Genomic DNA, 12,210 nt, shown 5'->3' on the forward strand with positions numbered 1-12,210 from the left:
TTAACTTTACATTAAAGTGTCTGCATAGGGTATCTGTTATATTGTTTGTTAAAAGTTTCTATTTGACCCTTGATGGTGACTTCTAATGAGACTTTAAAGAATTAGGAAATATAAAAAATATTAAAAAGAGATATTCCTTTCCTTTGGAGTAATTCGTTATATTTCAAGTCTGCACTGATATCTGGCCAAGCAATAAAAGTTTCAGGTAACTTAAAATGAATCTTCAGCAGACTTTTTATCCCTGAGGCTGTCAGTTTTTGAACTAGACATTGGTCTAGAATGTAAATATAGCTGAGCAAATTCCCTCCAATTCATGTTTTGCCCATATGAACTGAGGTCTTCGCATCTAATACTTCTAGAATATCAAGACCATAGCTATCAGTGAGGGGGAAGAAGAGAATCAAACTATAAATGGAAGAAGTTAACAGTAGGTTTTTTAGAAGGGAGTCTTTTCTGAATTAGTAAATATTTCATCCTCTTTCTACATAACACTGCTCCTCGTCTCGCTAAGTAAAAGCATGATGAAATTGGAAAACCTTTTTATTTTATAATTGGTCACCAGAGTGGATTTCCTATAGGTGAGGTACTACATTATATAACTTATTACTCACCACAACTTTAGTTGATAGAGAAATGTAATTTTGTTCCCTTTTTTCTTTCTTGGTGAAGCCTTCAGGCCTCTTCCCATGCGATCTATCTCTTTTGTTTGTTCGGATTCTATATCTCCATTTACTCCTTCTGCCCCAATATTTTGGATCATCCTAAATAACAATCTGTAATAGCTGTGCCATTCTCTTTAGCAGTCTGTTGGCTTATAACTGTGATATGCTCCATTAAGACATTATTTTTGTTCACTATAATAGACAAGGAGAAATGTCAGCACATTTATAAGGCCTCCTTTGGAAGATGACTTTCACCGTTAGCATGTTTTGTGTATTGATAAATGCAAAATGTTGAGACTCTCTAACATTGTTACTTGACCAGAATTATTTTGAAGGAAAAGTGCTGTGTAGTAAAAACAAGTGTGCCTATGCACAGTATTTTCAACTTTTTTTTTTTTGCACTCCATTTAAACAAATAGTTTTTATCTTTTGTGCCTAAGACTTAAAGAAAAACCACAGTGATTTATATATATATATATAAATTTGACCTTGCATAAGTATTTTCTAATAAGAAGATCTGAATCCCAGAGCAGCAATTATTTTCTGATCTGTACCTGTTGCAATTTCAGTATTTCTATAGCAGGCAGTGGTTCAGATTTCACTCCTCGGAAGCTTCTATTTTGGGAGGAATTGACGCACAATAAAATGGAAGGACACTTCAGCTGCATTTTAGGGAATAGCAAAAGCAGAAGTATTAAAAGTTAGTTTTAAGATAAATTTGTGTGCATTAGGAGAAAACTATTGTTTTACTACTGTTTTCGGTCAGTAATGTCCAAGATTTTAAAGCTGGTAGCTAGTGCCCATTGCCTATGACACTGTATCTTGAAATGCATTTGCCTGGGAACTGTTTTCCACATTAACCCCAACCACTTTTGATGCTTTTTACATATGTGCAGCTGCTACCTGATTAACACCTTGTGTAGCCATGCACCTGCAGTGCCTTTGGCCTCAAATCTCTGCACTGAAACTGTTAACCATCTACATCAGTGTTTCCCAAACTTGGGATGCCGCTTGTGCAGGGAAAGCCCCTGGCGGGCCGGGCCGGTTTGTTTACCTGTTGCGTCCGCAGGTTTGGCCGATCATGGCTCCCAGTGGCTGCAGTTCGCCACTCCAGCTCCATGGGAGCTGCGGGAAGTGGCGTGGGCCGAGGGATGTGCTGGCTGCCCTTCCTGCGGCCCCCATTGGCCTGGAGCAGCAAACCGCAGCCACTGGGAGCCACGATTGCCTGAACCTGCAGACGCGGCAGGTAAACAAACCGGCCCGGCCCGCCAGGGGCTTTCCCTGCACAAGCGGCGGAACAAATTTGGGAAACACTGATCTACATTATACTTTTGGTTTAATTGGATGTTAATTGCATGTCAGATGCAGATATCGCAGAAGGTGGTTCAGGGAAGGTGTGCATGCAGGATAGAGCACAGTGACTACATTTAATAATACACATTTTTATTCTGGGTTTGTGGTCACCAACTAACTGTGTGTGTTCAACAATTCCAGACAATATCTGCAGTAAAGTAGAAGGGAGGACAGTTTCCGATAAAATGGTGCTACACTTGGATGATAAAATGATTTCAGTAAGACACTGAAAAATTACCTGAAAACTGCCTTTATAGTCTCCTACTTTTTCCCATTCCTGCAAGCACAGATTGAGTTTCTGCTGCTGGTGGTTCATAGAATCATAGAATATCAGGGTTGGAAGGGACCCCAGAAGGTCATCTAGTCCAACCCCCTGCTCGAAGCAGGACCAATTCCCAGTTAAATCATCCCAGCCAGGGCTTTGTCAAGCCTGACCTTAAAAACCTCTAAGGAAGGAGATTCTACCACCTCCCTAGGTAACGCATTCCAGTGTTTCACCACCCTCTTAGTGAAAAAGTTTTTCCTAATATCCAATCTAAACCTCCCCCACTGCAACTTGAGACCATTACTCCTCGTTCTGTCATCTGCTACCATTGAGAACAGTCTAGAGCCATCCTCTTTGGAACCCCCTTTCAGGTAGTTGAAAGCAGCTATCAAATCCCCCCTCATTCTTCTCTTCTGCAGGCTAAACAATCCCAGCTCCCTCAGCCTCTCCTCATAAGACATGTGTTCTAGACCCCTAATCATTTTTGTTGCCCTTCACTGGACTCTCTCCAATTTATCCACATCCTTCTTGTAGTGTGGGGCCCAAAACTGGACACAGTACTCCAGATGAGGCCTCACCAATGTCGAATAGAGGGGAACGATCACGTCCCTCGATCTGCTCGCTATGCCCCTACTTATACATCCCAAAATGCCATTGGCCTTCTTGGCAACAAGGGCACACTGCTGACTCATATCCAGCTTCTCGTCCACTGTCACCCCTAGGTCCTTTTCCGCAGAACTGCTGCCTAGCCATTCGGTCCCTAGTCTGTAGCGGTGCATTGGATCCTTCCATCCTAAGTGCAGGACCCTGCACTTATCCTTATTGAACCTCATCAGATTTCTTTTGGCCCAATCCTCCAATTTGTCTAGGTCCTTCTGTATCCTATCCCTGCCCTCCAGCGTATCTACCACTCCTCCCAGTTTAGTATCATCCGCAAATTTGCTGAGAGTGCAATCCACACCATCCTCCAGATCATTTATGAAGATATTGAACAAAACCGGCCCCAGGACCGACCCTTGGGGCACTCCACTTGATACCAGCTGCCAACTAGACATGGAGCCATTGATCACTACCCGTTGAGCCCGACAATCTAGCCAGCTTTCTACCCACCTTATAGTGCATTCATCCAGCCCATACTTCCTTAACTTGCTGACAAGAATACTGTGGGAGACCGTGTCAAAAGCTTTGCTAAAGTCAAGAAACAATACATCCACTGCTTTCCCTTCATCCACAGAACCAGTAATCTCATGATAAAAGGCGATTAGATTAGTCAGGCATGACCTTCCCTTGGTGAATCCATGCTGGCTGTTCCTGATCACTTTCCTCTCATGCAAGTGCTTCAGGATTGATTCTTTGAGGACCTGCTCCATTAATTGGTTGTTTGTTATTAAATACTTTTCTCTGATATAATGCCTCTTTTTCGAGGATCTCAAAGAGCTATATAGAAGTGGTTAAGGAAAAATGGCATATGTTGTAATTCTGCTTCTCTGAAGAAATATTTTTTCATAATTCTCATTCCTTGGTCCTGACTTCTTGGTGCAACTTCCCAAGCTCTACAGGTTATTTATAGTTAGTGGTGTGAGGTAAGAGCATGAGTTCTGGTAGCTTTGCAGTACCCCAGTGCGTAACCTTCCAATCAGATCCTGATATGGCAGGAAGAGAAGACATCCTCAGGAAAACAGAATGGTTGACAAGTGAATGCCTCAAAAAAGCAGAACAATAACCATTAAGGTGTATGATAAACTCTCCCTCTGAAGGGCTCCCCAACAAACTGTGAGGGGAAGTGAGTGACTGAAATTTCTGCAAGAAAATACCATGTAATTCTGCATTGAAATTATGTAATTTTTCCCTTCTGTGAGCATTAGAGCTGATTGAAATGTTTTAACTGAAAACTCGTTTCAGTTTTACTTCAAAAACAAACTTTTTATGCAGGAAATTTTGAAAACAAAACCAAAAAAACTTTGAAATTTCCCACAAAAAATAATTGGTATTTTCCAAACAGCTCTTCTAAAGTGGCCATCTGTAGTGGAGATTTGTTCCTGGAGAATAAGTAGCCGGAGGAGGAGGAGGGAATGAGTTTTCCAAAGGTCAAAACATAACAAGATGGCAGAAGTCTAACAGAAGAAGAAACGGACCTCTTGGAAATTCACCTACAGAGGTGTTGATCTGGATCAGCTCCTCCATATATCCTACGAGCAGCTGATGCAGATGTACATTGCTCGCCAGCGCAGGCGTCTAAACCGCGGCCTGCGTCGTAAGCAACATTCCCTCCTGAAGTGCCTTCTCAAGGCCAAGAAGGAGGCCCCTCCCATGGAGAAGCCACAGGTAGTCAAAACTCACCTGCGCGACATGATCATCCTCCCCGAGATGGTGGGCAGCATGGTTGGTGTATACAATGGCAAAACCTTCAACCAGGTGGAAATCAAGCCCGAGATGATTGGCCACTACCTGGGCGAGTTTTCCATCACTTACAAGCCAGTGAAACACGGCAGACCTGGTATCGGTGCCACCCACTCATCTAGCTTCATTCCTCTGAAATAAATGATGCTTCGGGAAAATGTTTTCTATATGTAAATAAAGAAAATGCTCCTGCATTTATAAAATAAAAAAATAAAATAAAACTGCAAGCAGTAACCAGGCTAAGGACAACAGTGTGAGTAGTAAGGTTAAGTGTGAGTAGTTAGGTAGCATTGCTCCCCAAAGCATCAGGCTTAATATTTCAGTGGTCTGTAGGGCTTGCGCAAAAATCAAAACTTTAAAAATCTGGACATAAAGGACACCCCACAAAGACTCTGGGGGCTGAAAATGCAGCTGAAGATCAGTGTAGCCCATCTTGACCATGTCCCCATTTCTCTGGTACACCAGCAGCAACAAGGATGTGTGGTTTTGGAGCTTTTATGTTGGCACGTGCCCTGTTCTTCCTGGGCCAGTTAAACTGGCTTTATTAACAGACCATGCTGGCTTTATAGATAGACTGTGCTGGCTGCTTTCTGTATGTAGTCTTTTGTAGCCGTGTTGGTCCCAGGATATTAGAGAAACAGGGTGGGTGAGGTAATATCTTTTATTGAACCAACTTTTGTTGGAGAGAGAGAAAAGCTTTCGAGCTCACACAGTGCTCTTCTTCAGCTCTGTGACTTACTCATTACAGGATTGGCTACAAGCATTGTCTTTGGTGAGAGATCTAAGGTACAAATTGACCTGAGATAAGTGACTGATCTTTTAGGACTGGAAGCAACCTCAATCTTATGTGATCTTTTGTGTATAGCAAGCAGCTATGACTAAGTCCAGCTTGCCTGGATGGCAAGATAGACTGGAATGCCCAAGGGAACTGTCTGACTCCGTGGTAAGACTGCTATAGTGCTTTAGGAGTTCACACTTGTTACTGGGTTGGTGAAATTTAATTATAGAACACACACCAGTTTCGGGTCTCTGCCCTGCTTCTTGACAGTCATGAACCACTACACAGAGTTTGACATTGAACACCATAGAAATAAGCAAGCCGTTCTTTCTTCAATTGTTTGATGTGACTTTTTTTAAAAAATTGTTTCAAACACTGAGTCTTTGCATAAGTTAAAAAATAATAATAATAATAATAAAAGCAAGTCTGGATCGGGATGCTTCAGTTCTTTGAAACTATGGATCCAGAAATGTGCCCTTTTATTCTGCTAAATTGGTTTATATTGTGAAAAATCACATTTTGTAAGGAAGTGTCAGCAGACTGAAGTTTAATCAAAATGGATTTGGGTAATCTCAGATGTTGAATTGCACTTACTTTGCAGGATTGGGGTTTTGCAGGAGTGGTGCCTAAGTACAAGAATTGGAATGTCAGCATGATGGTTGCTTGGAAACCATTTGAACAGCAAAAAAAAAAAAAAATTTGGATGGAGACTGTGCAATTTCCGCCTCATGTGAAGCTGTCTTTGCCCTGGTCTTCACTACAGAGTTATGTCAGTATAACTACATTGCTCACGGTTGTAAAAATCCACCTCCTGAGCGACACAGTTATACCAGCCTTCCCCCACCCACCCCCTGGGTAGACAGTGCTATGTTGATGGGAGAGCTTAGATCAGGGGTGGCCAACCTGAGCCTGAGAAGGAGCCAGAATTTACCAATGTCATTGCCAAAGAGCCACAGTAATAAGTCAGCAGCCCCCCATCAGCTTCCTCCCTCCTGGAAGACACAAAGACTTCCAGCACCTCCCACCCACATCAGCGCCTCCCCTTCCCTCCCGATAAGCTGTTTCGTGGCATACAGGAGGCTCTGGGGGCGGGGGGGCAAGGGCACTGCAGGCTCAGGGGATGGGGCGGGAAGGTATGGAGTGGGGGCAGAACCTGTGGCAGAGCCAGGGGTTGAGCAGTGAGGACCCCCCCGGCACATTGGAAAGTTGACACCTGTAGCTCCAGCCCCAGAGTCGGTGTCTATACAAGGAGTCGCATATTAACTTCTGAAGAGCCGCATGTGGCTCCGAAGCCACAAGTTGGCCACCCCTGGCTTAGATGGTATTTGCAATAATAATATTAGGTTAAAAATATTCCAAGAGAATTAAAATTCTGTCCTTGTGTAATTTACCTAGAATAGACTCAGCAGTTTCTGTGGACAAATTCTGCCTTCCTCCCATTCACCCTTCCCCCTCCCACTCCTCCACCCCCATATTTTTTGTCTCTTGTTCCACTGGCCTTCTGCATTAATTTGTTGTGATAGTTTCAAACATCCATTATGATAATTTTAATGCAAGAGTTTGCACTGCAGGTTAGCTTGCTATTTTTGTTGCAGCAACTGTGTCATTTCTGAAACCTTCTTGCTCAGGCTGACAATATAGCACATGCTGCAAGAACCATTTGAATCAACCGGAGCAAAAGGTGTAAGGTATTAATCTGCAAATAACTATTATGCCTGGATGAGTTTATTTTTATTATTATTTATTAAAGGATATTCAGATACTCTACCCTCTCACTTGTAAATCCTGTACCATATGAGAATACAGAAGAATTTGTGCTGTGTTACTCTGCTTGGACTGAGAATCAATGTAATCATGATAATTAGTAGTCAGTCTGCAACTCACTCTGAACCAAACAAAGGGATTTCCTTGGAGCAGCTATTCTCAAGAGAAAAACAAATGTGTGCAAGAGAGGACGTATGCTGTGCATGCTTCTGCATATCCTTGTTTCTTGCTACGTACAGTATGTGTGTTGCTATAATTTTAAGAGGGCTCAGTTGTTCAGAGGTACTGCAGTCAAAGTGTTACTGGTGGATTTTTGTGTGAGCATTGTTAAGATCTAGAAACATGAGAAGAGGATAAAGATTCAGAACTGAGGCTGTACAAAACAATCAGTTTTTATCTTTTGTAGAAGATGTTACATTGAGAAGGGCTAAAATATGTTAACTTTTTCTTCTTCCTTCCTTTTGTTTTTTAAAAAAAAAAAAAATCTTGGAAGAGTAGAATGGGTTGGGTTTAGAAACTGTTTACCTTATACCTCCCAAAAAGGAAGAGAGGGTGAGCTTACGGTTAACATTCAGGGTTGGATGTTAGGAGATACAGGTTCTCTCCCTGGCTTTGCCACAGACTTCATGTGTGACTTAAGGCTAATCACTTGAACTCTCTGCTTCTGTTTCCTCATTACTTACAGAGATATTGTGACGCTAACTTTAATTTTTGTAGAGTGCACTGAAATATAGCACTTTCCATCCAAGGATGTATAGAAAGTTTTAATAATAGTGAATTGCAGCAAAATTTTGTCTTCCTACTACAGGTATTTGCACGTTTATGCCCCAATTTTGCAAAAGATTAAGTACATGTTTAATTTTAAGCACGTGAATAGTCCAGTTGATTAATTGGAACTACTCACATGCTTACAGTTAAGCATGTCCGTAAGTCTTTGCTGGACTGGGATATAAAATGGCATCTTATAGATTTACAGGCTTATAGAAATTAGAGAAGGAAAAGATAACAACGGGTAATCCTTTAGTCAAGTCTGCTGCCCATACATGTTTGTTTCTTGCCATACACAGTGTTTAGACAGTAAATGTGAATTGTTGTGCCAGTTCTAAAATATATCAATTTTCTTTCTAAACAACTGTGTTTGGTGTATTGAGTGAAAAACTAGAAAATGGATAATTAATCCATCATACATATAAAAGAGCAAAAGCAATCTGGGGCCAAACCTACAGACATGCATGTAATTAGTCCCATTAAAATCAGGGGGGCTGCTCACCTTAGTAGAGTTACTCACATGAGTGTTTGCAGAATAAAGCTGGATAACGAACACCAGTTTTTTTTTAAAAAAGATAGAAAGTGTATGTTAGGGTTGTATATCTTCCAGGAAACAACCATTCCCAGAAAACCACTGAATTTTTTTTTTCCTTTTAAGAAATAGATTATATTTAAATACACATGCACCCTGGCTGAAGAGCATTTTCCTTATCCAGTCATTCATTATCAAGCAACAAAATTAAACTAAATGTCAACATTTTTTGGTTATGTCTGCCCCAGAATAATTAAGCAGCTTCCCCTCAAAATCTTTCTAGGGCACCAGCTGCAAATAAGAATGAGTTTCCATATTTAATAAATTCTATTAACTACACACACATCCATGTAACATTATAGGTGAACAGGCCCTAATTAAAAGCATACACCATCTGCTGGTTTGTGGCAGCAGGGTAGCACTCCATAACCACCCCTGGTTCCTGTGATTGAAATGTATTATTTATGAGCTCTTACAAAAATATGTCACTTACCTCATGGAAACTGCATTAAGAGCTGGATGGCACCATCTAATGGTATGGTAGTGAAGCAGGTTGTTAATCTTTTTTCTTAAGAATATTCTTTTTGAGATATATATATATAGGGTGGAGGGAGGGGTTAATGATCAGATTTCCAACAGTTTCATGTTGGACCTGAAGCTTGCATTTAATTTTTTTATGAGATTGAAAAGTAACGTTTGAAAATATTAAGCTATTGGAGTGGTTTTCATTGTTTTTTACTTTCTGTGCAAAATGTTTAAGTTTGAGATAAATGTGTTTATTGGTGTGAGGCATTTTAAATGGTGATAGACAATAATAGTGTGAATTACAAAGATATCTGAAAAGGATCAGCATGCACCAAATACTTCTATTATCTGGCCTCTCATAAAAATATCTACTGATCAATTGAGAGTGTCTTTTAACAAAAATGAAATTCATCTAGTGTTTGTAAAGGGATTTATTGCAGACTGAACAAAGATTATTTATTGGCTTTTGAATATGGTGAGAGAATTCTGATCTGTGTTTCAAATGGCCCTTGGGACCTAAAGTTTTGCACATTTTTCTGTGTTGCCTTGCAAGGGCGGAGGCCACATCCTCTTTCCCACCTGTTAGTGGGACTAAGGGCACAGTTCCTCGAGTGGAAAGCAAAATGCACATTGAGAAAAATAAAACACCTTTTTGAATGGCTGATTCAGCAGCTCACCTTTGGTGACTTTCAGGTTACAAATTGATGTATGCAGTGGTTAGCATTTTGCCTGATGACCCTTGGAATGCCAGGAACAAGAATCAGTGCACTGATTCAAATCACACTTGTGGTTCATATGACAAGAAAAGAGGAGATTGAAATATGAGTGCTACAGAGCACCAAGATAACTAGCATCCAGCAGAAGTAGTGCTGTTGTGCTACTTGTACTTGTACTAAGGCTTTTTCTTTGTAGTGCCAAGCAGTGCTGCATCTTAATAGCAATAACAGGCAGAGCAATAATGATTGGACTTTTCTTCTGGCTACTCGTATTGTTACAAGGAGACCTTTGGTATTAAAAAAAAAGTAACCAGAGAGCATGTAATGAGACCCTCCAGGTAGTTGTACTTAACTTTTTAAAAAAACACCAAAAAAAACCAAAAAACCTGCCTTGGTGAAGAAAGTTTAGACAACACGGGGGCTTTCTGTGTTTCTCTTGGTACTGTTAATTATTCTGTTTCCAGTGATGAAACCACCATCTTTCTTGCCACACATTAGGTAAGGGTGTGTAGAGGAGTAATTCTACAGCTCGTTTGTGATTCCACCATATGTTTATAATCTACAATAACATTCGAGTCTGTTGGCCTAGAGAAATGTTTATACATCTCAGAGGTGATGTACACATGAAGAAAATTGAAGTATATGAAGCACAAAGTTCTTCCACATTAAGTTCTAGTGAAGCTGGTTTTACAGTTCAAGGCCCTGACCACTACTTTATAGTATTGACTAGGGCATGTTAGGATTTAACCTGAACAGAGAGAGAGAATATAAAGTTTGAACCAGATAAATGGGCGATTAGCGTGTACAACTGTTTGTTAATATCCTCAACAGCATTTTACTACAGTAGCCAAACACTTTAAAACTTGTTTTGATGTCAAAACTCATACACTTACGGATGCTTTTTTTTTTAACAATGTCTAGAACATATGCCATCAGAAGGATAAGAGATGCCTTCAGAGAAAACAAACATTTAAAGGATTCAGAAGAGATACAGACACTAGTGAATAAAGCAAGAACAAACCTAGAGATTATTCATCGACAGGTAAGCATACTTCAGTTCATCTCTTTTGCTTAAGAATTGTAAAATGCTGAATAACATGTTCTCCCCTAAAGGGTGTAAGTCCCATGCCAGTTTACGGAAGGGAAAGAGAGATCTTGTACAAGTATTATTGTTCACAAATGGTGGGGAGGCAAAGTAAGGGAGTGAGTGACTGGCACAGTATTCAGTTCTCCTTGATTGGAAAGATTTACGCATGAGTCCCATTAGTACTAATGGGATTCTGCATACTATTCTCTAAACTCCTTTACTTGTCCCTCTTTTTTCTGCTCTTCAGTCCTCTGCTGCCATGTGTTTTGTCTTTCCTTTGCTTTGCTTTTCCCTGTGTTGTGTTTTCTCTTGTTCTCTTATGTCCATCTCCTCATCCCTTCTTTTCCTCCTTCCCCCATCACTGGCATATTAATATGCTCAGGGGAGTGCCAGTAGCTTAAGCCTCCTTTACTCTATTTTTGCCCAATTTGAGGCACAGTCCAGTATGGTGTAGAAGCAGAAGCATATCCAGCCTTAACATTTTTTAATAAGTTTGTGAAAATATTTTTTGCCTGTTTGCACCCCAGATATCATTGATTCCTGTCCACTGTGTTCATACCACTGTGCACAGGGCTAAGGAGGGTAGCTAGATGATTCCTTGGAAAACACATCAAACTTAACTGATTAATTTTATACATAATGTATGATAAGAAGTTGTATCTGTAAGTTCCCTCTAGCCTCTTACTTCAGAAATAGAGCCTAGCTTACCATTTTCTTTCAATCCTCATGATTATTTTATATTTATTTATATTTTGTAGGCTTTCTTTGCAAGGAAAGGGGCTAGAAAGATTTTTATTTCAAGCGAAAGCTGAGATTGTTCTTCAAATTTATTTCTCCCATGTCAGGGAGGGTCTGAGGCTGCAGGTTTTATGGAGGCAAAGGACAGCTCTAAATTAAAAAGCTGGAAGACCGCTTGCTAAGTAGAGTCAACCATTAACCATTCAATAACAGCAGAAGAATACCTCTGATATTATTTGTTGAAAGAAGGTTTGTTCTTTGGTGGGGGAGGAGGTCGCACTCATATGACCTGCTGTTTGGCGCTAACAAGCCGCAAATGATTCAAATTCATAGGTGTCTTCTAATTTTGGATGCCTTAACATTTAGGTATCCAACTGGACACACCTATGACCTAGCTTTCACTGGTCCCATTAACCTAAGTGGAGCTGTTGGTGCTCAGGTCCTGCCTGTGTCAAGTTCAATATTCTCAAATTGAGGCAATTATATTTGGAGGCCATGCTTGGGAAAATTTGGTCCTAAGTGATTTGGTCCAAGGCATCACAGTATGTCTGTGACAGAGCTTGGAATAAAACCCTGCTCTACTTATTCTGAGTCCTGTGCTTCAACCATATAATATTTATGT

The 12,210-nt window shown here is 40.6% G+C and overlaps 1 protein-coding gene and 1 pseudogene across 9 annotated transcripts in view; both read left to right on the forward strand.

The window, feature by feature from the left end:
• Positions 1–12,210, forward strand: part of LYRM4 (LYR motif containing 4) — a 144,814-nt gene that overhangs the window by 29,018 nt on the left and 103,586 nt on the right. For all 9 annotated transcript variants that reach the window (XR_013345205.1, XR_013345208.1, XR_013345209.1 and 6 more), the window contains exon 2: positions 10,685–10,805. Coding sequence is in view for 4 of the 9 variants with exons in the window: in XM_077810693.1 (XP_077666819.1) it covers positions 10,685–10,805 (121 nt within the window). In the remaining 5 variants the exon portion in view is untranslated. The remainder of the gene's footprint in view (positions 1–10,684; positions 10,806–12,210) is intronic.
• Positions 4,384–4,873, forward strand: LOC144260490 (small ribosomal subunit protein uS19 pseudogene; annotated as a pseudogene).

This window comes from Eretmochelys imbricata, chromosome 2 (assembly GCF_965152235.1).
Source record: "Eretmochelys imbricata isolate rEreImb1 chromosome 2, rEreImb1.hap1, whole genome shotgun sequence".
Taxonomy (NCBI): domain Eukaryota; kingdom Metazoa; phylum Chordata; order Testudines; family Cheloniidae; genus Eretmochelys; species Eretmochelys imbricata.